This window comes from Typha angustifolia, chromosome 15 (assembly GCF_048772165.1).
Source record: "Typha angustifolia cultivar Huaian chromosome 15, ASM4877216v1, whole genome shotgun sequence".
In the NCBI taxonomy this organism is placed as follows: Eukaryota; Viridiplantae; Streptophyta; class Magnoliopsida; order Poales; family Typhaceae; genus Typha; species Typha angustifolia.
Genome location: NC_133253.1, coordinates 23,653,162 through 23,678,146, shown reverse-complemented (window position 1 = coordinate 23,678,146; position 24,985 = coordinate 23,653,162). Strand labels below are relative to the sequence as shown.

The 24,985-nt window shown below is 39.6% G+C and overlaps 4 protein-coding genes across 5 annotated transcripts; 2 read left to right on the top strand and 2 right to left on the bottom strand.

Moving 5' to 3' along the window:
* The first annotated feature begins 1,900 nt into the window (after positions 1 to 1,900).
* Positions 1,901 to 6,237, top strand: LOC140778095 (UDP-rhamnose/UDP-galactose transporter 2-like). Its single transcript, XM_073122647.1, has 5 exons — positions 1,901 to 2,324; positions 2,995 to 3,179; positions 3,261 to 3,461; positions 5,493 to 5,654; positions 5,737 to 6,237. The coding sequence occupies exons 1-5, from the start codon at positions 2,186 to 2,188 to the stop codon at positions 6,088 to 6,090; spliced, it is 1,041 nt and encodes a 346-aa protein (XP_072978748.1). The 5' UTR covers positions 1,901 to 2,185; the 3' UTR covers positions 6,091 to 6,237.
* A 1,709-nt stretch (positions 6,238 to 7,946) lies between these two features.
* On the top strand, positions 7,947 to 11,687 carry LOC140777960 (uncharacterized). Its single transcript, XM_073122409.1, has 3 exons — positions 7,947 to 9,066; positions 9,791 to 10,477; positions 10,705 to 11,687. Exons 1-3 carry the CDS (start codon positions 8,095 to 8,097, stop codon positions 11,290 to 11,292), a joined length of 2,247 nt encoding a protein of 748 aa, XP_072978510.1. The 5' UTR covers positions 7,947 to 8,094; the 3' UTR covers positions 11,293 to 11,687.
* On the bottom strand, positions 11,331 to 13,756 carry LOC140777961 (uncharacterized). 2 transcript variants are annotated; one of them, XM_073122411.1, is made up of 4 exons: positions 13,040 to 13,756; positions 12,609 to 12,782; positions 12,310 to 12,510; positions 11,331 to 12,219 (listed from the first exon to the last, which is right to left on the bottom strand). In XM_073122411.1, exons 1-4 carry the CDS (start codon positions 13,130 to 13,132, stop codon positions 12,103 to 12,105), a joined length of 585 nt encoding a protein of 194 aa, XP_072978512.1. In that variant the 5' UTR covers positions 13,133 to 13,756; the 3' UTR covers positions 11,331 to 12,102. The 2 variants fall into 2 exon arrangements, with proteins under 2 accessions (XP_072978512.1, XP_072978511.1); XM_073122410.1 differs by having other exon boundaries at positions 11,331 to 12,225; positions 13,040 to 13,753.
* Positions 13,757 to 17,780: 4,024 nt separating this feature from the next.
* On the bottom strand, positions 17,781 to 24,478 carry LOC140779677 (probable cellulose synthase A catalytic subunit 5 [UDP-forming]). The gene is made up of 14 exons (XM_073124877.1): positions 24,016 to 24,478; positions 23,708 to 23,903; positions 23,410 to 23,621; positions 23,154 to 23,256; positions 22,843 to 23,017; positions 22,162 to 22,428; positions 21,727 to 22,072; positions 21,491 to 21,628; positions 21,265 to 21,390; positions 20,971 to 21,183; positions 20,446 to 20,728; positions 19,601 to 19,797; positions 19,158 to 19,508; positions 17,781 to 19,073 (listed from the first exon to the last, which is right to left on the bottom strand). The coding sequence occupies exons 1-14, from the start codon at positions 24,094 to 24,096 to the stop codon at positions 18,489 to 18,491; spliced, it is 3,273 nt and encodes a 1,090-aa protein (XP_072980978.1). The 5' UTR covers positions 24,097 to 24,478; the 3' UTR covers positions 17,781 to 18,488.
* Positions 24,479 to 24,985: the final 507 nt, after the last annotated feature.

Below are 24,985 nucleotides of genomic sequence, written 5' to 3'. Positions count from 1 at the left end.
TCCATTACTTTTGCTTGCAATACTCTCGCCGGTTAAAACGAAAAGTAACTATATTTAATTCACAGAGATTAACAAGACCACATATTGGTTTTCCTTGAAAACAGTACATATTTGTCTTTACAATAATTTATCATCTTAAAGAGAAATTTATAGTGACTTATGGTTTTCCTTGAGGGGGCGATGTTGCTGGTAATAGGTTCTATATGTACGTTTACTTTTTATGTATTTGTCCAAAATGCACTGAGAGTTATAAAATTATAATCTACAAAAGTGAATAGTTTATTATTTTTATAATAAATGTTTATTTTTTTATATTTTATGTGTATTATTTGTTCCTAGTAAATCAATAAATTTTTTAACGTCTTTACTTTTGATTAGGTAAAATATTTAATAATTTAGGCTTTTACTTACGCTATAATTTATTTTGATAAATAAAATTTAAAAGATTATTTATTTAGTCAAAAATCCGGCAAAGAGCTTCTATTTGTACCAAACAACTCTAGTAGAATTAATATGTATTTTTTTTATGATTAAAAATGTTATGGAATCAACGGTCGATTTAGATGAGCAATTCCATCGGGCAATAGCTTGGAGCAATATTAGTTCGACGACATACACGACTTTAAATCTAAATTAAATGATTTATAATATATTAGCTAAAATTTAATTGGGTCTTAATGACTTTGTATTCAAGGAGGATTAGCTTTTTATCTAATTCATATCTAATCTTTCGTTTAAAAAAATAATAATAAGCTGCTACTTTCGTTACATAGGAGCCCCACCCACCTCTGTGCTATATTTGGCCTCGCGCACATGCTTAATATAATATACTGATAAAAATAATTTAATATAATGGTAGAGTATTCAATTGAGTCTCGGCGATGAACCCGTCAAAGTTTCGCCTTTATCCCGGTTAGAATGCCATTAAGATAAGAGTTGGCAAGGAGACTCTCTTAACAAAAACGAAAAGTGTAAAAAACGAGACGACTTCATAGGACTTGTCAACTTGGGAAGACCGCATCCTTGGACATTTATTAGTGCCAATATATATGTTCTAATCATCCTCTTCAATTCCTTCTTGGGGTTTGATCCGATTTGTTAAACTGAGTCTTTTCGGAATCTGCGAATATATATATATATATATATATGTATTGTACGAACGTATGTATGCTGTACCCTCTTCTACCTACTCTTCCTTCCTGTTTATTAAGTTATATGTCAGTAAATGAATTATCATGCAGTTAGTAGCATGCATGCAAAACTGGGATTAAGAAGCATTTGGAGGGTTTATAATGGAGTTGTAGCTGGTGGGTAGATCCTTTTCAACACCCATTCCCTTTCCACTTGTCAGATAAAGGAACAGGCAAACTACCAAGGTAGAGCCACAAGAAGTCCGATTTGATTTGAGGGACATCGAACGTCTCCCGTATCCTTGATGCTCAGTCAAAACAGAAGGCCGGTAAAAGTCTAAATCGTAGAATTCAAAATTGAAATATCATAAGATTGTATGTTAAGATTTTAACTGAAGTATCAAACAGAAACGAGGTATCCTTCGTCGACTACTTGCTGAATTATTCTAAATCCTACAATTAATCCTCCCCATGTGATCGTCGCTTCGTCGTCTTTTCCTTTTCATCCCTGGAATGGAGGAGGAGGACAATAAGAATGGAACAATAATTTGGCAGACTCGAAAGAGAGAAGATTAATATTTTTACAATTACAATTAATCCGTGCCTCCCCTACTTCTCTCTCTCTCTCTCTCCCCCCCTCAGTGAACCACCCCTCACCCACCTCTCCGTTCTTAACAATTCATATATATATATACCATCTTACTAGCAACGGCCGGTCCGCACTCTGTTCTCTCCTCTCTGTCTGTCTATTCCTAGCTTTTGTAGCTATTCATTTGCAAGGGGGGAAGGTGACGGTGACGGGCGGGCTTTACAGTGGGGTAATTACTTAATACGTTTGTGTGGCGTTTTACTGAAGGGAGGAAGATTAGCCGCGGACAGAGCTAATAAGAGAGAAAGTCCAAAAAGGGAAAGGAGGAAGCGAAGCTAACAAGGAAAGAGACAAAGAGGAGAGTTATTAAGAATAGGGGGAAAGTTGCTCTCTTTCTTCAATCTCCCTGGCCATCCAAGTTCTTCCGCACCTCACCGACTCCGGTTCTTGGCTGGCTAATCTGAAGATGGCCGCGGCGGAGGGGGAGAAGAAGAAGTCGCCTGTGTCAGATGTGGGAGCGTGGGGGATGAACGTGGTGAGCTCGGTGGGCCTCATCATGACCAACAAGCAGCTCATGTCTCCCGCCGGTTACGCCTTCTCTTTCGGTCCGCTATTCTATCTCTACCTTCTCTCTGCTCTACTCTCGTTTCCTTCAATCGTTACTTTTTTTAAATTTTTTTTTTTTAAATTACACTTCCCCCCTCCTTCTAGCACTGAATTGGTCGTTTACTGTTCCGATGCCCTACAAAGAACGTCATACATACACCTCCGATCCACGAGTTCCTTACATTTATTGTTGCTATCAGTAGTCGTACTAGGAGGAGGATTCTTGATCTGAAGCCTCGATCTCGATTGATATCAGTATGCCCCTCCTCTCTTCTTAGATCCGTCGTAACAGTCCTCGGTTTCTCCCTCCGAATCAAACCAAATAGGATTCTACTCCACTACCGATCTTTCTGGCATCGGCCGCTCCTCCACTACCGATCTTTCTGGCATCGGCCGCTCCTCCATGCCCTTTTCCTTCCCCGCCTCATTTTCTTGCATCTTCCTCATGTAGACATGCTCGGTATTGGTATTAATCCGCTGCCCACTGACATTCTTTTCTTCAGCATCACCCAATTCCTCCATGGAAGAATAATCAGTCTCGCCTGCTTTCCTAGGCACTGGACACTCTTACAACATTTTTGTGGTTTGCCAAGTTTATCTGGACTACTCTGCATGTTTGATTTTACTATCCTTCCAATAAATGTCTAACCTCAGCCTTGTAATTTTCAGCAACAACGCTAACTGGGTTCCACTTTTCGGTTACTGCACTGGTCGGGCTGGTATCTAATGCAACTGGCTATTCTACGTCAAAGCATGTTCCCCTATGGGAGCTACTCTGGTTCTCTGTTGTTGCCAATACATCCATTACTGGCATGAACTTGAGCCTTATGCTCAACTCTGTTGGATTCTATCAGGTATTTTTTGAAATCTCAGCTATTCCTCTTTTTTTCGGACTTGCATGCAGAGATAGTCATGTTATCTTGTTTTGGCTGTAGATCTCAAAGCTGAGCATGATTCCTGTGGTTTGTGTGATGGAGTGGATCCTTCACAGCAAGCACTACTCTAAAGAAGTGAAAATAGCTGTGGGGGTGGTCGTTGTGGGAGTAGGCGTCTGTACAGTGACGGATGTGAAAGTTAATTTCAAGGGTTTTTTATGTGCTTGTATAGCAGTATTGTCAACATCCTTGCAACAAATTGTGAGTAACTTCAGATATTGCTCTTTTTCCCTTACAGACAATTATTGTCTCTACATTTGATAAATTCCAAATATTGGCAAAAGTTGATCTGTTAATAGTAAAAGAATAAGTTTATTCTTAAACATTGATCTATGACTGAAGTTGGAAATTGGATCACTCTAAATTATGCCCTTGTAAGGGAGAAAATAAATGGGAATAGTTACTATCATTAAAGCTCCGACGTTTTTAGTTGGCAGGCTTAGGATTATCCAGCATGGCCTTGTTGATTGGCAAATTCATGTACATGTTAAGGTTAAGGTGCATCAGAAACAGAAGAATCAAGGAATTAATCTCTTCAGGAGATCAAGTTCTGTCAATTATGTTAAATTATGTTGCCTGTTGTTTCTATCAGATATTAGTTCCACATAACTAGTTCAAAAGCTTGCCTATATGGATTTGTAAAGTTTTCATAAATTGCTTGTGTATTTCATACTTCTATCACAAAATGTCATACTTTCTATGTTTTTTTTTCCTTTTATCTATATATGACCAAAAAGTGAGGCCTACCTTCTTGATATGATTCTCACCCGTATCTTTGCCAACTCCAACAAATCAGTTTAAGATCAGTGAAGTTACAATAGTGCATTCAATAGCAATTGCGATCTGCTCATTGCTGACTTCTTTAAATTTGAGTGTCAACAAATACATGGAGATGATATAACACACAGATGCTGTAGGAATGAGGACACGGGTGCACAAAAAAATCATCTTAATATGTTGGAGAAATGTTTTGACTACAAAATCACACGATCTTGATTATGTTTAGGTGAAAGATTCTGTATAATGTAGATGTTATTGACTAATTATTCACTTGAAATTAGTTGTGCACACAGAACTGAAGCCTAGTAAATCTGAGAATGGACTACAATTCTACTAAGGTCCGATGAATGTCCTTTTAGGAGTGTTAGCCTTTTTCCCTTGTTGAAACTTTAACATCCAAATTGCCTAAAGAAAATTAAGGTAGATTATAAATAACCTGATTAGGATCATTTAAAAAGAATTGATATGCATATTAGCGCTAGAAGGTACAGCTCTTCCTATTGAAATGCTAGTTGTTTCCTTGAATATTAAATTAATTTGTGCTCTAGGAGGAGCTAGGAGCACTGGCATAGATTTGAAGGCAATGACTAGATGAATGCGGTTCTCATCACCTGATCATAATTTGGAAATAATATGCCAAGATCTTACTTCCTATGCTTATGCATTATGCATGTATATTTTTGTTTTGGGAGGGATTGAGTCTAACTATTATACTGGTTTCATTTATATTGATGTTACCCTTCGTCATGAAATATTTGAAATTCTCATTTAAGTTGGTTAAAATTAGAAAAGTTATATCGGTTATGTTATTTTTTTTATCATTAAGCGGGTAAGCAAGCATGCGTCAGAAACTTAGCATATGTTTATGAGTTTATCAGTGCTTTCCCTGGGAAATTTTTGATGTATAACCTATTACTTTCTAAAGAGGTGTAGATTTGTGGTTTCATTCAAATAAATATTGTATGCACCTGTAGTCTGTAGGTTATGTGTAGCATTTCATAGAGTGGTTATATTCTGATAACCTAAAGCAGGTGAGTAATTTTCTTTGTTCTTTAAGTATGTTCAAAGCTTTACTGCATGGAGCAGGTAAAACTTGCATTGATATACACCATCTAGATAGCATTGAATTATCTATTACTGCAAAGCTTTGGTAACTTGCTCGATAGTAGTAAGGACATAAGGAAGCAGAATAGCACTTATCATTCCATAAAAAGTGTAATTCCACAGGTCTATTATATTCATTTTAACATTGTTTCGACTTTCAATGCATGGAGCCAGCCATCTACGAAATTCTCTGCAAGAAGAAAAAAATTGCTGAGAAGAGGTGGTTAAAAATCAGACTTAAATGTTAGATTGATGCTATGAATAATAGATTTTTGACATCAGTTAGAGCTTTTGATGGTTTTCTTGGTTCATTATGACCCATATGTGGATTTCTACCCTTTTCTTCAGTCAATCGGGTCCTTGCAGAAGAAGTATTCCATTGGCTCTTTTGAACTTTTAAGTAAGACTGCTCCAATACAAGCTGTCTCTCTTCTGCTTCTTGGTCCTTTCATAGATTACTACCTGAATGGCAAATCTCTAGTGAAGTATAATTTCTCCTCCGGCGCCATTGTAAGTCTCCTCTCCACTTTAAGCTGTTGCAATCTTTTACTTGTTGAAAGGGCGGAAATGATGGTTACAAAATATTTTGCAGATCTTCATACTCCTCTCGTGTTTGCTTGCTGTATTTTGCAACATAAGTCAGTACCTCTGCATTGGCCGTTTCTCAGCAGTCTCCTTCCAGGTCCTCGGTCATATGAAAACTGTATGTGTGCTTACACTTGGTTGGCTACTATTTGATTCGGAGATGACTTTGAAAAATATATTGGGAATGGTACTTGCTGTGGTTGGCATGATTGTCTATAGCTGGGCTATAGAGGTGGAGAAAGCAAATGCTAAGAATATCCTTAGCAAAACTAGCTTGACCGAAGAGGAAATTCGTCTTCTGAAGGATGGAGAGGAAAAGGCTCCTTTGAAGGATGTGGAGCTTGGAGAAACAAAGGGTTAGTTGCATCATTTATTTTCATCACTGCCTGAAGCATGTAATATCCAAAAAGGCCCGCCTGGTTGAATATGCACTTGCTATGTTTAAACAATGCTAGGAGAGGTCTCAACTCATCACATGGAAGTTGGTCTTTCCTTTCTTTTTCTTTTATTTTTTTTGTTATTTTTATTTTCATTATTTTTCTATTAAAATGGTACCCATCATTGGATAGATGCCTCTGTCTAGCACAAGATATATGTTATACTTGTGATATTTCGTCAAACAAAGCCATTATCTCGTTTCTGGAAAAGATGTTCATTATTCAGTTAATTCATAATCTGAAACCTCTCACTTATTAGGTTGCAAGGACCAAGATAACTGTATCGAGTGTGCCCTGACCCCGAAGTACTTGCAACATTGAAAGCAAAGCTGAAGATCTAATAACTCCAAACAATGCAGATAGCAGCAGTTCAGCGCTACCTGCTTTTTAGTTTCCTCGGTGATACTCCATTTTTTTTTTCGGTTCGTCTCTCCGTGTGCGGATATGTGAGCGCTTTATTAAGCGCCGGAAATCACGTATTAAGCTTAGATGAACGTCATCTGGATTTTGGTGGGCCGAGAGGAAGAGGGAATCCAAAAGAGGATCTTCGTTTGATTGTACAGGAGTGACGGAAATAAAGCAACTGGAAATTTATAGAGAATTTACTTTTTAATAACAACTTCAGAGAGTGAGATTAAAATTGTGACTTTTTTTTTACTTCCTATTATATGGCCGAGAAAAATAAATATAAAAGTTAGAGCTTCAAAACAAAATAAAAGGATTTGTTTACTTTTATACCGTCCAAAATTTTCTATTTGTATTTATACTCTTTTAAATTTTATATGTATCCTTAAAACTAATAGTTTTTACATGAATACTCTTGAGTTACTTTTTAACAAATATAAGCTAAAATCTTTAGTAATATAAAAGATATAAATATCATTTATTGAAATCATTGCGTAAAAATGAAGTCAGAACTTCAAAACAAAATAAAAGGAATTGTTTGCATTTATGCCCGTCCAAAATTTTCTATTTGTGTTCATTCTTTTTAAAATTTTACTTTTATATGTGTATCCTCAAAAATAATAATTTTTACCTGAATACTCTTTAAATACTTTTTAATAAATATAATTTAAAATCTTTAGTAATATAAAATATATAAATATCAAAGCAATGTGTAAGAATGAAAGAAGAATAATTTTATCCTTTTGTATTCAAAGTGATAAATTTAAACGTTAATTAGGTTTGAAGACTATCATAAAAATAAAATTAAAAAAACAATGGTTTTAAAAGAGGTAAGTATAAATATTAGTTTTAGAAAGGTATACATGCAGATAAAAAAAAAATTTAAAAAAATTGAAATAAAATAATATGGGTTGAGATGTAAAATCTTGGAATATATTTCACCGCTACGTATTCTTATATAAAATCACATTACTTCTGTATAATATTTTTAATCAAACTAATCCCTATATAAAGACTATAAAGTTTAAGTTTATGTCCAAATTATTTGAGCCCGCTCAAATTTTCAGAATGACCAAAAATAACCGGTCAATTTATGTAATGAAATCACTAAAAAGTCTAAATTATCATTTTCCCTGGTCAATTTATCTAACAAATATAATATAGATATTTTGGTAATTTGAGAGTTAAATACTAATCATTTTATTTTAGTTATAATATGGAGACCCAGTTTAAAAAAATATATAACTATTTGGAGAGGTGAATAATTTTATGCATAGGTAATAGGGGTAAATTGCATTTAACTCGTTGTATTTATTTGGTTAAATATTTGCTCTCTTCAATAAAAGAAAAATGCTCTCAGAAATTTACACTCTTCTCTCTCTCTCCTCTCTCTCTCTTCCTTCCCGGCACACGTCTGGTTTGTTAAAAACTAGCCAGTTCTTTGATCCATAGGCTATTTGGGTTCTGTTTGATCCCTCCTCTTGTTGTTTCGCACATCAGATCAGATCAGATCGAATCAGAAGATGGCTTCGGAGGAGGAGGGAGGTGGTGGTGATGGGTCGTCTTTGTTCGAAGGTATGGTCCTCTTCTCCCCTTCTGAGGAAGCCCCGCCATCACCACCACCTCCTCCTATTCCTACCGCCGCTGCTCCGATGTCCCTCTCCCGACCCCTCGATGAGGACCTCTTCTCCGATCTCTCCCTCCAGATCCACACCGATCCCCTTCCCCCCGCCTCCGATGCGACCCCTCCCCCTTCTCGCCAGCTCTCCCGCAAGAAGAAGAGAGCCGTCCGTATCGGTTATGGCCGTGATGCAGCCGTGGCCGCCGCTCCTCCGGATGAGCCCCATTTCCCCTCCTCCTTTCCTGCTCCATTGTCGCCGCAGCTGCTTCCTCCAGCAGAACCCAGCCCGCAGCCGGCACATGACTCGCCGCCGCCTCCTCCCCACCTTACGAATTTACGATCCGATCCTCAACCAGAAGAAGAGGCTGAAGTCGGGGGCGGCGAATCCGATGCAATCCTACAAGAAGACATTAAGGTGGAAGAAGAAGAAAAAGAAGAGAAAGTTCCCTCAGCAGCTGCTCCGTCTCAGATGCAAGACTCGTGTGGTCCCATCGAGGAGAGGTTGGCTCTGATTAGAGCTCGCATATCCCAAAAGTTCGAATCGATCCGGCAGAGGGCTGCATCTGTGACCGCAGAGAGGAAAGAACTGGGAAGGAGGAGGAGGAAGGTTGCAGAGGATGTCAATTCTGCATCGGCTAGGTACAAGGAGCTGGAGAGGGAGTTGGAGGAGGCATGCGAGGCGGAGGACTTCGATAAAGCTGAGAGAGTAAGTGAGAGCCTTGCGGCAGTGGAGAAGGACAAGGACAATCTCCTCGCAGTTTTGAGACAAGCTGACCTGGACTGTGATTCTGTGGATTCAAAGATGCAGGAGGTGCTCGAATTGCAGATTGCAGCAGAGGAGGAAGCTGTCACCCTGCTAGAACAGTTTGCAAAGGTAAGGCATCTGCAAGATCTCCATATAATTATAAGACTAGGTTACTGTTAGTCTCTGGCGTCTCCTTTCGCAAATAAAAATTTTGATTCATCAAGTTTTCCGCCATAAAGACACAGAGTCTTCCATATATTTTCATGATTTTCAGTATGAAGAAAAGCACAAAACAGGCAGTAAAGTGAGGTGCACAACCCGGCATGACCTAGAACCATGCAACGGTGAAGGTGTGATTTCAGTAAAGTAGGAAACAAGTTTTGACTGTTAAAATAATTGGAGTGTAAAAAACTTAGATGTTCTAGATACAAACGATAGTATCATCTTTTCCGAGAAGCTATTCTGTTGATGCAGACAATAGTGCAAGTATTTAAAAATTTTAGATGTTCACTAGATCTAGTACACGAGCTGTCAGCGATCAGTAAAAACTTTCATTGAATTCCAACCTTGGCAAGAGCATTGAAGTCTTGCTGATTAGCAAATATGAAGTAAGCTCCCTGTCGAGTCGAACAGGTATAAGTCAATTACCTAGGAATGCTCAGAAAAGCGCTTTCTCATGGCCCTGTTCATTTGACTGCATTTGTTTTTGACTGAACATTGAGAACTGGTAGGATATATAGGCCAGAAATGGCACTCGTCCAACTCCCCCCTCTCCCCACCTTTTTTTTTTCTTTTTTTCTAGTTGTTTGTTCCTGGCAATGAGATTAGTGAAAAATTTAACCATTTTTCTCAGGATGCAGCTGATTTTGCAGATTTAGTGAGTAAGAATGCAGAAGAAGTATTTTCGAAAGAATTGGAAGGATGGCAAACATCAATAGAAATATTGGAAATTAAGAAACTAGAGATGGAAATTGAATCACAATTAGTTTGTGAAGCACATTTAGGATTGGAAGAGGCTATAGAGCACTTGGTTGAAGATGATAGGAGAGAAAAGTATATGCTAAGGAGCAAAGGGGATATTCTAGCAAAAGAATTGGGTGAGCTGCTAGAATTAGTCAGGCTGAAAGAAGCAGAAATCGCTGAAAATGATTCTCAAATCCAAGAAGTTCAAAAAAGAATTTCCGGTGTGGTTGCGGAATTCCATATGACCCAATCAAGTATTGACATGAAACGCGACAACTTGCAGGCAGCTCAATCCAAGATGGCATCAGAGAATGCAGCATTGGTCATGAAAAGGAAGGAAATCGATGATTTTGTTTCTGTAGCAGAACAGAAAAGGTCAAAGTTGATGGAACTTGCAAATGTTTCTTCAGATGAAGCAAAATCATGTCAGAATTTTGTTGAATTGCGGAGAAGTTTGGCATCTTCTATCGTGAAGTCAAGGCAGGATAGAGTGAAGTTTGTGAAGACAGAAGAGAAAATTTTGGAAGACATCCAAATACTCAGACAGCAAATCTCCGCTGCAAGAACAAGCCTGCAGGTTACTTGCTCATCCCAACATGTTCAACTATGACTTAAAGGAAGTAGTCTATTTGGTGTCAACAAATAGCAGGCTTGGTTACTCTCACACTGATGATAACTAATCGAATTCAGTAGCTGCATGTGAAACATAAAAATGCTTGAAGGAAAAAACAATTGTGTCTATATGTTTTCTTCTTTTAACGACACATTAGCAATTCCAGTTGACTAACTTTTGGTTTCTTACAGGAATTATCTTCTACAAGGGCAAGCATGCAGCAAGAAATTGCTTCACTCAAGCAGAGAGTAAGCTTCATTGACAAAAGGGGCCCTGAGCTGGAGGCTGAAAAGAAAGTTGCTGCTGCTGCAAGGAATTTCAAGGAGGCTGGCCGGATAGCTGCTGAGGCAAAGGCACTCAATGTTGAGAAGGAAGATCTACAAAATAAATTGGAGAAATCTGCTTTAGACCTACAGAAATTAGAAGAGGAGATTAATGGAACTGCTGACAAGGTACAGGAAAGTGAAGGACTAATTTTGCTCAAAGAAAAGGAGGCAGCTATGGCAAGTTATAAGAGGCTCCAATTAGTTTCTGCTGCTGCTAGAGCTGAGAGAACAGCTGCTCTTGGAATGGGTGACCTTGACGAATGTGATGTATTACTTAAAGAGGCTGAAGCTGCAGAATGCAAAGCAAGGGAGCTTCAAGAATCCTATGAATTACAACCAGAGGATGATGGGAGTACCTTGCAGCCTGTTGTTTCCATAGCATTTATCACCAATGTTGCGGGACAGTATTTGGCTGAAATGGTTTCTTCTTTTAATATCCCTTGCAAAAGTTGATCACTAAGCATAGTTTACTGAGACTTGACTGCCTGCTGTTTCGGTGAAACATGGCCATAAAAATTCTTGCCAGAGATGAAACTTTTTAGTCCTGAGAAGTTTTGGAAGTCCGCTGATCTTTGTCCTAAGACATTTTTACATTGTCAGCAGCATTTCTTGATTTTTGCTTCCTTCGTCAGAACATTGGATATTACGTATGAGCAGATCTTGGTATTCCATTTTTAAGGCTGGAGGAAGCCCGGAGTTCTTGTTTTGATAGTCAGTTCGCATGGGTCTTTTGGTTATTATGTGTACATGACCTTTTATTTATTTCTCCTTTTTTTTCTTCAGTTAATATTGCACCAAACAATGTGAGCATAACATCATTGGAATAAAATATCCTGGATTCAATCTTCTGATGTGCTTTGGTTTGCTTCTAATTTTTGTCAGAAAGAGGAAAAGACAGTATTCTGATATAGGCTGTATCTGAAGTCTATAATGGTACGCAATTCTCTATTCTATTCCTCATAGATTAGATGATATCAATTTCATCGAAACAAAAAGTAATCTGTCCGTCTCCTGTGATTATACGTCTTTTGTACCATGGAGGTAATACCTGGTAGCTTACAATATGGAAGATGATTTGCTGCAGGGCTCTAAAAAGTCCTGAGATGCATTTATGGAGATAAATTTTGGAAAGCATATGAAAAGGAAACAGCAGCAGAGACATGAAAATAACGAATTTGGACGTTGAAAATGGAAATTGAGTAAGATTTTTGCAGGTAGGAATGACATAGGGAAACTACAATTTAGGATATTGATCATCATCATTCAGCATCCGACAGGGAACCACCTCCTGAAAAGCCTGGTGCGTTCCATTCTCCTCTTCTCATTGCGGCACGCAGTATTTGTTCTCTTCTCCGCAGCGCAAATAGCTTTTTTGGAATCCTTCACCTTGAAACGTTTCATTTGATATATGTCTCTGTAGCAAAAAAAAAAAAAGAAAAAAAAAAGAGGCACTCCGACAATCTAATTTACCTTTGATTTTGTCTTTTGGGCGTGAAGATGGAAAATCTCGTCAGCCCTCCAGGGTCCTCCTACAACTCTGCCGGAGCAGATACTAGTGTTCATCTGCTGCTGCTTGTCCGCAACGGCTGGACGAATACACGCATTCTCATCGGTTGGTCTCACAGCAGATGTACTCGCGACGCAGCTATCCTTGTCCAATTGAAAGCTTAGCTGCAATACCATGTTATAAGAGGAAGGGTGGAATTGTTGATAATGGAAGGGGAAGGGGAAGGGGAAGTGAAAGTGACGTTAATTTGGTGTGTTCTCACCTGCCGGATTCGGCCCTCGAGCAAGTGGAGGCGGTCCATAAGGTTGCCCTTAATTTGGACTTCATGCAAAGCAGTCGGCAGAGACTTGCGGTGGTGATGTTGACTGGGCCTCTGCTGCAGATCTGCAATGAAATAGCTCTCTGGGAGCTGCTCCTTCTCCTCCAGTTGTCTTAACTGTAAGCAGCAGCATCCCAGTACCAAGTACATGAGATACATTAGCATATGCAGCCATGCAAGCAATAAACCAAAAATAAAAATCGGCAGCTATATTAACAAAAAGGGCCAGGATAAAAGAACTTCGGTGACGAGAGAAGGGCACGAAGAATCTTATACTACTAGTTTAAGAAACGTTTTTTGCGGTCGACGACAATAAAAAGGAAGGTGAGAAAATGAGTAGGCATTAGTTATAATGGTGGTGATTGGCAAGGCACCCGATGGTCTATCTGGTCCAGCCTTCCAATTAAGCTCTCTGTTGGAGGAGGAAGAGCGAGTCGCTTCTCTTGCCCGAGCATAAGATCGTCCATCTAACTTGCTTATCGCTTAGTTTCTATACAGCTGCAGCTGCTTCCTGGATTGCTTGTAACGAAGATCTTTAATGACTGGGTTAGCAGCACAGCAAAGAGGCGCGATTGAAAGCCCAGGCTGTCAGCTGGGAGCCAAAATCGGGTCATGGACCGAGCTGGGTCTCTCATCTGCCTCGCTTTACCTCCGGAGTTCGTTGCAGTCAGAGAGAAAGGTGGGCTGCTTAATTTCCCCAGCTGATACGGACACGTGGGGGTACGCCACAACGATGCAGCCTCTGTAGTGTTTCCTACTTGTAAATTGGGAGATCAACTGCAAGGTCCCTTTTACTTTTTCTTTATATGCTCGGTTCGGTTCGGTTCGATTCGATTCGTCATCCATGATCCATACCTCCAACTCCAATTCAGCCGCTGGCTTGCAGGCAAGATCTGGGTCGCAGGTGCTTTTGGGCCGAGATGCCTTTTTCCACCACGTCCGCCTCCGTTTTCGTGCGGACCAATTAATGAGAGGGTCGTGGGCCCTAAGGCCCAACCACTGCTCTCCCTTTCCTGTGTTGTCGAGGTTTCGTCTTCCTGGACGATGCTGTCTTCTCTCTTTCTTTGGCATCCTTGTTTACTGTATCCGTCAAATAGGTTTGTTACTGTGACGGATTCTGCCATTTAAACATTACTTTAGGCTTTGCGCTTGATTGTGTCATAATATAGATAGATACTGTAATAACTTAACCTAAAATGAAAAAGAATGTTGTATAGCACGACGTGACCGACCTCGTGCCATGTTACAATGGTGCGCGTTGAGGGCATCACACACTCTCAACTGTCGGCTTAGCTAACCAGGGTGAGCCATCTAGTTTCAATGGGCTCATCGCCATTGCAGCCACAACACCAATGCCCCCCACCACCGCTCATTCTCTCTCTCTCTAAATCTCTCTCGATCTCTTTTTCCCCTCGGCCTCTCACCTCTTTCCCTCAAACCCTCTCTCTAGTTCTCACCATTGTTAGAGTCGCTAATGATTGTTCTCACTCTCTTTCTCTTTCCTTTTCTTTCTCTCTCTCCTCTTTCATTGGGCTCGAGTTTGTCGGAGCCTAGCCCAATCTACCCTCCCCCCTTTCTACCTCCTTACCGTCTACTTTTTCTTCTTCTTCTCTTTTCGTTCTTCTTTCTCTATGCTGCCGGTGATAATGTTGGGCTCAGCCCAGCATTATAACAAAGAGTTCTCTCCTTTTTATTTTAAATTATTTATTTTATTTATATTAAATTTAGATAAATAGTTAATTAGTTTAAGAATATATATACACTCACTAATATGATTATTAACTAAGTATTTTAGTATAATAATTTATTTAATTATAATTATAAATATTTACATATACATTTATCCATGGTTTAGCCATTGTTTATTAGTTTAATACTTACAGTTTTATTGATAATAATCTTATATTTATATTTTATATAATTATTTTAGCACCTTATTAGTGTCTACTAGTTTATATAAAATGAAATGATAAGCTTGCATATTATTTTTGTATAATAGGATAATGACTATTTTACATATAACTAATAATTAATTAAATAAGAGTAAGTATTACAAAATAATTATTAATAATATTATATGTATAATTATATTTTTATAAATCATATATATGGCTGTTATTAGTTGTATAAAAAAGAGATAAATTATTATATACTTACCATGTGGGCGTGCGGACAGGGGCATTACAAATATTAAATACTATATGGGTATTATAGACCTTGCCCTCTCTATTGAGCATTATCCTAAAAGAGGCTGCAACTGATCATACTCATTTACAATAGTGTTAGCAGGGGTGCGAGTGTGCGACAGATATGGTATTATAGCATTATATCTTAGTCTTGCTTATTTAGGTTTCATTAGAATTAGAATATGGATAGGCATGAAACAGATAGTTTCATTAGGGTCACGTGAAAGAATATTTAATTTTGTAATTACTAGAATATTATTTTGAAAATTGTATTTCTAATATGTACAATGCCGTTAACTCGTAGAAGATCCTGATCTAATAGGCAGAGTGCAGAATAAGAGGACAGAGTCCTGATAGAATTAAAAGGTGTCTTCGGAGCTATCAAGTCTTTGGCAAGAGCAATGGAGGGTTGGTCTTGATGACAAATTTGTACTCTTTTTCTGAGGGTTGGTCTTAGTGTATATGCTCCATGCCTCTATCAACCAGATAAACAACATTTTGATGTTTTACATTTGTGAAACTAGGTACCCTGACATGACACTTCCTTCCTCTGCAAGTGTCATTGATAAGGTATGGGGAATCAGGTGTGTTATACTGGAGCACTTCAACGGACTGATTAGAAGGCCCTCTTGAAAGGAATGAGCCAAAGGTAAATGCAGGTAAGATTGATAGCAAATGCAGGACTTCCACAAGGATTGGTCAGGCTACTGAATGTTGCACCGGCAATCTACTATGCGAAGTAATTAAGATTTGTGTTCTACAAGAACTTATGCTATTGTTATTGGCATTTATCCACAATTATAACAGCTCAGGGCCTAGATCCCTTGATCAGAGAACAGACTCATAAAAAGAATGTGCACACTAATCTAGAGTGGGCTACTGCGCTGTCATAGTAGTTATGAGGCTGTTAAGCATTCCTTAGACCTTCCATTTTGATAATATATAGTGTTTCAGTGCAGGTCAATGTCATGATCAGCTGCTGCCGTCACTGTTGCATCCCAAATCTTACAAAATACCTTTTGAATTTGCTTAGTAATTTAGGTAGGTAAGACGAAATTATCTTTTCCACAAAAAAAGTGATGTTGCCATCTTAGTTATATAATCATGCGCGTCTTAAAAGCACCTGTTGCTTGCTAATTGTCAGTTGCTAGAATTCCTAGCCAGCTCACTTGCATGTTCACACTTGACTATTCATTCATGTTCGTTGTAGTGGGCAAAGCTGCAAGTTGTCAATGATAAACTACGGTTCATTATATGTCACGCATGGACGTGGATGGTGCTGCCATGCCTGAGCTGTAATATCTAAAGAGGTAACGACAGGTACATGATTGACCACGAGGCATCATATTATCATATATTTGAGTTTTTTTTTTTTTTTTTTTTTGACCATTCTAGATATGCCCATTAAACATTGTATACAAATAAGTGATTTTAAAACTTATTTATGGGGATAGATTTCTTTTACTCCATGTGCATAAGAAATATGGGAGTTGTGTGCCCGTTGGTAAAAAGAAAAAGTTTGAAACTTACTTATTTAAATACAATGGTCGGTTAGCAGATTTAAAATAGTCAAAAAAGAAAAAAAAAAAAAACTCTATCGCACTGTCTCGTGGAGTTGATCTTTTACTATGCTTTGATGTTTGCTGATGCATGCAGGTAGGTAATTGGAGAGCAACGTGGTACAGAATTTGTTAGATCTGGCGTAAAAAATGTACCATCAAAGTGAAATATTGGCCTACTGTATATTGTCAACTCAGCATTCACACAAAATATGCTGCCCCACCCACCATGCTTATGCAGCTGTCGGACTGTCGTGAGAAAATATGTATAATAAATATGAAGAGAAGTGGATGCCTTACCTTGTCAATTTTCATCAAAGATGACCATGACCGACGCTGCTATTGAGCATGCATGTAGATGCGCGCGTCGCATGGATGCGTCATGCGTGTAATCTGTACATCAACCAACCAGCCAGGAGGCCACATCATCTGTTCTCTCTCTCTCTCTCTCTCTCTCTCTCTCTCTCTACATATATAAATATGGCTGTGGAATGGAATCTAAGCATTTATTTTATTTTCTGAATTATAGCCTTGAACGTGGACCGCTATCGTCGTGAAGTTTGCTTTTTCTTACAGTAGTTGCGTTCTCTCTCTCTCTCTCTCTCTCTCTCTCTCTCTCTCTCTCTCTCTCTCTCTCTCTCTCCGTATAATTTAATATCTCGAATCGCATGGGGACGGGGGGAGTAATGTCCGGCACCGACATAATTCATGCTAATCTCTCCTCCACCGTTCGTGACGGCTAGTGAAATCCACGTGGCCGCAAATGTAGTAGGTTGACCCGGTCTTAGACTGCTACCACGTCCACGTGCAGGCACTGAAGAAATCGAGAAACCCGTGATTAACTAAAGTGAAGCCCAATCCCAATTGTTAACACAAGTATTTTATCTTCTCCTTCAGTTGGTATGCAGGTGGACTTCGGCTAGGGAGCCCCTGAGTCCCGACTAATCCTTCGATCAGACCACATGGAGAGATGATCCGCACCGCCATTATTTCTAGGTTAACAGTGTGACTTATTGATGCAGCACAGGCACAGTCTTTGAGAAGACCCACCAAGTTTGGTGCATGTGGTGGCTGTGTTGCACTAAAGATGATGAGCAAAGCCAGAAGAGCCCAGAGGGGAATCAACCGTACCACAGCTCACAAGAGAAAAAGGACACGCAACAACCACCTGTATACAGTATACATACATAACCCGACGGTCCCCAACAGCAACCACGCTCACATGTCAACAGATAAACAACCACACACTCGCACACAACTTCCCAGTCTTATCTCCCAAACTCTTATATAAGGAGGCACCAAAATGTACAAATATATTGAAAACGTAAACGAGAAAATAAGCTAAAAAGATATAGCATCAGTATAAGAAAGAGGAAGAAGAAGCGTTTGTTTTAACATTTAAGCTGAACAACAATAGCAAGATTCACAGATCGCATTACAATAGTTCCTTCAGAAGAAAAAAAGAAAAAAGGAAACACAAAATACAGATAAGAAGAGTATTATTACAAACACACTAGGAAGAATTTCAAGGGAAATACCGTAAGAACTACTCTGGATCACCCTCTAATACACTATATTTCATAATCTTTTCCTACTTTTATCATTGTCTTCTAAGATCGTATGACTACAAACAGAAGAATAAAAGTAATAAACATACCCAGATATGGGCATACAGATAAATTACTGAACACGCACCTTCCCCATGTCCAAGATAGCAGGCAAGCCTGCCTTATTATCAAGAATAGATATATAAATCAACTGCAACAGTACGTGATCACTGATTCTGCATCTCATTTCCTCCAATTAATAAAGAATTTAAAGGAGCACCACGGCAACAGTCTAATCTTCCATGTATAAACTACACAAGGTTACCCAAACTATTTATTCCATCATTAAAACCAAGACCTGGGGTCACCAATAAAGTGAAAATTTTGCGGCAGACACCTGTGTTTCTATCTACAACTTTATGCAGAACTCAGGCGTGTACCTGAGAAAATTTCAAAGGTCATACACCTTCACAAGCATGTCAAAAGCAATAACTCAGCTGCATCCCTGGATATCCAAATGCCACCATCTGTTTAGTTACAATCCAATCCACACTCCTCAAGAACAGGACCATCATTCTTTGCAAGGAACGGATCAATCCGCACCCACAAGAGTGAGAAGATTGAGGCAAGAAGAATGGACCAGACGATGATGATTGTGGGTGTTCTATTCTGCCGACCAACCAGACCTTTTAGGAAAGGATACAGGTGGACAATCACCCAGAATGCAAAGAAGAGTTTGCCAAATAGAGGTCCCCATGACTCATATCCATTGTTTATCGCATTAGAGACTCCAGCTACCACACCAATGAGGTTAAAAATGAGCAACGTGGTAGGAGGTATAAGCAATGTTGTCCATTTGAAAGTATATAGTTCTGAAAACTCTTCATCATCCCCACCCTTCGATGTCACAGTAAAATTTGTATCTATACCAGCAAGAACCTTCAAAAGCCCTTGAAACACTGCAAAGAGATGAGAAGAAACACCACCGATAACCCAAAACTGCTCATTCCTCCACCAGTCAGTAATGCCAATGCCGCTCCATCTCATTTCCAGGATACTCGTAGCAAAGATGCAAATGAAAAGAGACAAAAACCACAGGCTGGCAACATTGCTAAGCTGTTTTAACGATAAAAGAAAGAGTTAGCTTCAAGATTCTAAGTTACAATACTTTGTAAAACAGAATAATTCATGAAGATATACCTCTGGAGTAATGAACTTCCCCGTGAGCAAGCAAACAGCAGGCAAAGTACAGTAAGCCAAAAGAGGGATTGATGTCCAAGGATAAACAGTGGCATTTATGTATGATAATCGCTCCAGCCACTTCAGTCCACCACCATACCCATACCAGAGAGGACAATGTCTGCTCAAGAAAATTTCCACAGACCCGAGCGCCCACCTGAGGACCTGGTGAAGACGATCAGAAAGATTTAGAGGTGCAGAACCTTTGAATGCAGGCCTTGCTGGTATGCAGTAGATTGATCGCCATCCATGGCAATGCATTTTGAAACCTGTCAATATATCTTCTGTAACAGACCCATATATCCACCCAACCTGTACAGGACAGGAGATTTAGCCAGCAATACTTTCGAAAATACTGGAATATCTTTGGATTATAATTTAAACAATCAGGTCAAAAATATTACCTCTTTTCCCCAATCTGTCTTGTCTTCATAGCCACAACTGATTACATGGATAGCTTCCTTTAACAGTGATGCTGGACTAGCACTTTGTAGCGCTCCGCCATTCTCGAGGAGTGTTGATGCAACAAAAACAGGAGACTGTCCAAACTTCTTTTCCAGCTTTTGTTCAGACATCACACTGGACTTCTCGTTCTCAGTTCCTGTGTTTGTGGCATGGAATTGATGTTAATAACTTGATGCAGAGAATGAGATACATTTTCCATATGTTTGGAAAAAGAAAGAAGTGGAAGTGCATGTAAAAGCAATCACAGTAAAAGTAGCCAATGCGACACTGATGGGATATGAGATAGCATTATCACCATTCAGAGTCTTCAAACTTAATGAAAAAATTTTGTGGGCAAAGAAGTTTCATGTCTTTCAGATTTGGCGGATATGGTTTTACACTGCTCTGTGAGAGTTTTATGTCCTAATGGAAGTGTAAAGCAAGAGGTAATGCATCAAAGAGCATTTTGATTTTGGATACAAGACAAGCCAAAATGGTGTACTCAAAAACAAATTAAATTTAGAAGGATTTCAGGTCATGAACTTACAAATAAAACCCTGAAAAAAAAATTACATTTCAAGGCAGAGGCCACTGGAAAGTCTCATCAAATTTGTCATTGAAGAATCAATTATATTCACAGTAGTGATAATTGTAAATCAGAAATGGTGTATAAAATGAACGATAGGAGCTTTGTACATGTAACAGGCACCAACAATCTAACAGCGTAATAGACATGCAAAAGATCAACATGAATATTCATCAATACGAATACTAATACGTGTAACTAACAAGAATGTAGGCGTACCTCCATTTCCCTGCTCAATTCCTTCAAGAGCAAATACAGGTGCTCCACTCTCTCTGCTGAAACTTCTCTTTTTCTTTTCCTGTTTAGCTTTTGTGCTCTTCTTCTTCTTCCTTCCACCAAAACAACATCCACAGCAGCACCATTTTGGCAAGCAGTTGCAAGTCCTTGTCGGAGGCTTCTTTGATTTTGGAGCATCAAAACCATAAAGTGCCTGCCTTCTGAATACACAACCAGTCCCCACATAGATTGGTCCTTGAATCCCATCCAGACCTTTCATGTTGATCTGTATCAAAACAATGTTACTTTTCCAGGGGTGCCAGATATACAAAATTAAGATAAGAAAAAGTAAACATGAGAATCACAAGAAAGTAAGGTTATCTAAAGTTCTGAACTGTCATGCCTAAAATAAGGTTATCTAAAAGTTCTGGATAGTCATGCAAGATATAAGAAATTACAATAAAAACATTATACATGAGGTTCACAAGAATGTAAGGTTATCTCAAAGCTTGGAATGTTCATGCTTACATCGAAAAACACAATGTTCCTATTAGCATATCGATCATGGCGATCGATGCCATCGAACCTCTGGGGGAACTGCACATAGCAAACTTTCTTGCCCACCAGTGGGTCCATCATAAAGCACATTGCTTCTCTTAGAGCTTTGCTATTGTTGATGTAATGGTCGCAATCCAAGTTTAACAGATAAGGTGCATTTGTCAGTACAGCAGAGACCCGGACCTGTCGAGATCCCAAACAGTAAAATTTCAAAATGCACGCTAGATAGATAAAGAAAAAGGATAAAATAAAAATGTTTCTTACCAGAGCATTCATGGCACCAGCCTTCTTGTGATGATTGAAGCCCGGTCTTTTTTCTCTTGAGACATAAACTAAGCGCGGCAGTTCATTTCCTTCCACATCATGTCCACCACTTTGACCCAGGAAGACCTAATAGAAAAGAGAAGAGAACATTTCAGTGGAAAAGTAAGGGGAGGCAGCAGAATGATTGTTCAAGTGGCATGACCATAGAATGGATAAAAATCTCTACCTGAATCATTCCCGGATGATCACGGACGTTATTTCCAGGCCATGGAGTTCCATCCTGCATTGTCCATCCTTCTTCTGGAACCTTTTGAGCTTTCGCAACCAATGCATTAATTCTTACCTTGAACTCCTCATATTCTCTCTGCAATCAGATCAAGTTAAATTTTCAGTTCAGTATGAAAATTATAAAAAGTTACCAAGCAGGCAACCGCTTTGATGGAACATGGAATATTTGCAGACCTTCATTGCTCTCCGCTCCTTAATAAATGACGGTAGGACCTTATCCTTCAAGTAGTCCATCTTTTGCTGAAAATACCACTCTGGTGCACGTGGCTCAATACTGAATTTCTTACAGAAAGGGACCCATTTCTTTGCAAATTCAGATGTTTCTGATAGTGCTTCAAATGTCAGCATTGCAGCACCATCATCAGAAACATAGCAGGATATTTTATCGACCGGATAATCCACAGCAAGGATGGAGAGAACAGTATTTGCTGTGACCAAAGGGGGTTCCTTCGTAGGATCAACAGTACTTACAAAGAAGTCGACCGGAGCTAGCTGAGAAGGGCGACCTTCCTTATCATACCTGACAAGACACACAGGGAGTTGCCATGTTTTTGACTCAATCTCATGTGATGATAAACAAGATAATTAGATATTGCAACTGTAACTAACCTTAATGACAACCGGTCGAGATAAGTTTCCCTTTCAATTGGGAGCCACTTTGGAAACTGATCTAAAATCCAAGAAAGGGCAAACCAGATCTCACAGATCACAGATATTAGCCATAAGGCAAATGCATCCTGCACAGGATGTGTTACTCGGTAATGAAAGAAGAACCCAACAACCACCAACCGAATTACAATAATCATCCTATATGGGTTGATTTGGCTAGAAGGAAGAGGCAACTTTCTTGACAATGGTTGTCTAGCTTCATCCATCCTGTACAACAAATATGAGTACAATCAATTCATTATCAGGAGCATTTGCTTAACCAAATTTGCTAATTAAAATAAAAAATGGCATCCCAAATATTACACATATCATGAATAACAATCTCTTCAGCATTATATCATGAATAACAATATTACACATATCTTTATAGCCCTAACATCTTTTTCACAATAACAAACATTCATCTCCATATACCCAAATGCAAAACAAACTAGCGTCGGATTGTGCAGTTTAGCAGATCAATTGTGTAATGCATTAGCACAAAATCCCCTATGACACTAGTTAGTCTGAATGTGAGGAGTCGCCAAGGTACAAATGAAAGCATGGTAGATCCATAGAGTTCAGAACAGTCTCGATATGCTCTATCAAGTCAGGATGCAAAAAATGGTTTCTGGAACTTACAATGGAAGATCTGGCCCATCACCATCGTTATCCCAATCTTTACCACCATTGTCATTCCTCATCTGGTGCAGTTTCTCTTGCTTCTGCTTCCAATTCTCCATCCTCTCCTTCCAGGCCACGCTTCCATAACCATAAGCAGCAAGATCCTTGGATGGATCCATCGATCGCGGTTGCACTGCAGTGGAAGTTTTCCAAAGAAATGTTATTGACTAACCATCAAAATGCATCAGACTTGTGAAATAGCATATGGAACAAAATTAAACAAAGTATAACAACTAAAAGATCTGACTTTGGGTGCAAAATTTGAATACCTGGAAGATTGGGATCTGAGAAAGGAAGTGGATGGATCCGTTTTCCTCCGCCACCCATGAAAGAAGGAACTAGAGCATGCTGCTCTGGTGGTATGTCATCGACCTAAAATCGAGGGAAAAAATATCACTCTTCACATTAATGCGCAGCTAAAGATGCTAAAGAACACGAGTGAGCATTTTTTTCGTAGGAGAAGCCCAAGGTGGAGCAAGAGAGGATTCATCTGAGAGGTTGAGTGGCGAGAAGCGGTGAAAGTACCATTTGGCCATTGGTGAGAAGGGGGACTTGCGGCATGGAATGAACCACTTGTGGCATGTCGACATCCCCTCCTCGGCCATAGCTCATGTGACCTTGCAGCATGGACTCGGCGAGGTACTGCATGTCCTGCTTATCTCTGCCTGCGAAGCTGAACTCGTTCTCAAGATCATCGATGCCATCCTCATCGTCATCGCCGGCAACGCGAGGGCACCCTGTACAATTACGAGAAAAGCTCTAAATAATCTTACCGGAGATCAAAAGGCTGAGAAAGATGGAATCTTGAAGGACGAATCGGTACCTTTGAGGCGCTTGAATCTGGTCTTGCACTGGGGGCAGACCTGGTTGCCCTCTCGGCGCTCATACTCGTAGCAAGTCCTGCAGACAGGGAAGGCGCACTCGTTGCAGGCCACGAAGAGCTCGCCGTCGGCCGTGAGACCTACATCGTCCCCACAAATCTGACAGATTTGGCCGCTCAGCTGCTGCAAAGGCTTGGGCTGCAATGCCACACCGGAAAGCAAGCAAGGACTCAGTATCTCATCAATGCGGAAGCCCTAATTAACCCCCAGAACCAGAAAGGAGAAACGAGAAAGGAGAAGGAAAACTTACCCCGGATTCTCCCTCGCGGCGTATGACGACGAGCTCGTTCCTGTTGTGAGAGCCGGCGACGAGACCGGCGCTTGCCTCCATTGCTTTATTGGGAGATTGGAAGAGATTAGCAAGGATGCCGAGCGGCGAGTACAAGAAGTCCTAAAATTCCCTCCAGATCTGTAGATCTCCTAACAAATCTACAGGAAAATTCCAATATTCGGATGAAATGGAGCGAGGGGAGAGAGAGAGAGAGAGAAAGATAATAGATTTAGGAAGCGGAAGGTGTCAATTTTCCTCTCTAGTTTGAGGTACTTGGAGTGCGCAATAGGTAGATAGAGAGATATCAGCGCGTTCTCCCGTCTGAGAGAGTCTCCCAAGGGAGGGTAGTGGAGAAGAAGCCTTTCTAGGCGACGGCTTGGACGACTTCTCCTCCACTACTTCTCTTTGTGTCTTATTATTCCTTGCTTCTTACCACACCTCCAACTGAGAAGAAGTTAACGATACTGGGAAGACTTTCAGTAAGTAATTAAAGGTGAAAAGAAAAAAAAAATCTCTTACCTTCTCCACTCGACCTCCATTGGAAAAATAACTAGGAGCAGGAGGAGGAGGACCACCAGATAAAATAAAGAAATAGGCGGTAGGTGGAAGATTAAACGATAAGAATACATTAAAATTAACAACTACAATACTCGACGCTCAGTCCAAACTAATGGTATAAATAAAAATTTAACAGAAAACCAAAAAAAAAAAGACCCCACCCGCTCTTCGGTTCCCATTTTCCCTTTTCTCATGAGCATCTCCGCCGACACTCGAGAATAAACCCTCCCTCCCTCTCCCTTTCCCATATCACCAAAATCATAATGTAATGCTAACAAAGAGACGTGAGTTGGACGTACGGAGGGAGAGACTTTACAAAATAAGTGGCAAGTTGAACTTGTCCATCATATATAAAAGAGATAGTCACAGCCTCACAGGATAATAGAGCACA

Bases quoted from the DNA above. Each gene is read 5' to 3' on its own strand.
- LOC140778095 (XM_073122647.1), top strand. From the start codon at position 2,186: ATGGCCGCGGCGGAGGGGGAGAAGAAGAAGTCGCCTGTGTCAGATGTG. The intron at 3,180-3,260 runs GTATTTTTTGAA...TTTTGGCTGTAG, and splicing joins ACTCTGTTGGATTCTATCAG to ATCTCAAAGCTGAGCATGAT. The intron at 3,462-5,492 runs GTGAGTAACTTC...CCTTTTCTTCAG, and splicing joins CAACATCCTTGCAACAAATT to TCAATCGGGTCCTTGCAGAA.
- LOC140777960 (XM_073122409.1), top strand. From the start codon at position 8,095: ATGGCTTCGGAGGAGGAGGGAGGTGGTGGTGATGGGTCGTCTTTGTTC. The intron at 9,067-9,790 runs GTAAGGCATCTG...CATTTTTCTCAG, and splicing joins TGCTAGAACAGTTTGCAAAG to GATGCAGCTGATTTTGCAGA. The intron at 10,478-10,704 runs GTTACTTGCTCA...GGTTTCTTACAG, and splicing joins CTGCAAGAACAAGCCTGCAG to GAATTATCTTCTACAAGGGC.
- LOC140777961 (XM_073122410.1), bottom strand. From the start codon at position 13,132: ATGGACGATCTTATGCTCGGGCAAGAGAAGCGACTCGCTCTTCCTCCT. The intron at 12,511-12,608 runs GTGAGAACACAC...ATGGTATTGCAG, and splicing joins TCGAGGGCCGAATCCGGCAG to CTAAGCTTTCAATTGGACAA. The intron at 12,226-12,309 runs GTAAATTAGATT...AAACGTTTCAAG, and splicing joins CCCAAAAGACAAAATCAAAG to GTGAAGGATTCCAAAAAAGC.
- LOC140779677 (XM_073124877.1), bottom strand. From the start codon at position 24,096: ATGGAGGCAAGCGCCGGTCTCGTCGCCGGCTCTCACAACAGGAACGAG. The intron at 23,018-23,153 runs GTATTCAAATTT...CTTCCACTGCAG, and splicing joins CTCAGATCCCAATCTTCCAG to TGCAACCGCGATCGATGGAT. The intron at 21,184-21,264 runs GTAAGAAACATT...GGATCTCGACAG, and splicing joins CTGGTGCCATGAATGCTCTG to GTCCGGGTCTCTGCTGTACT.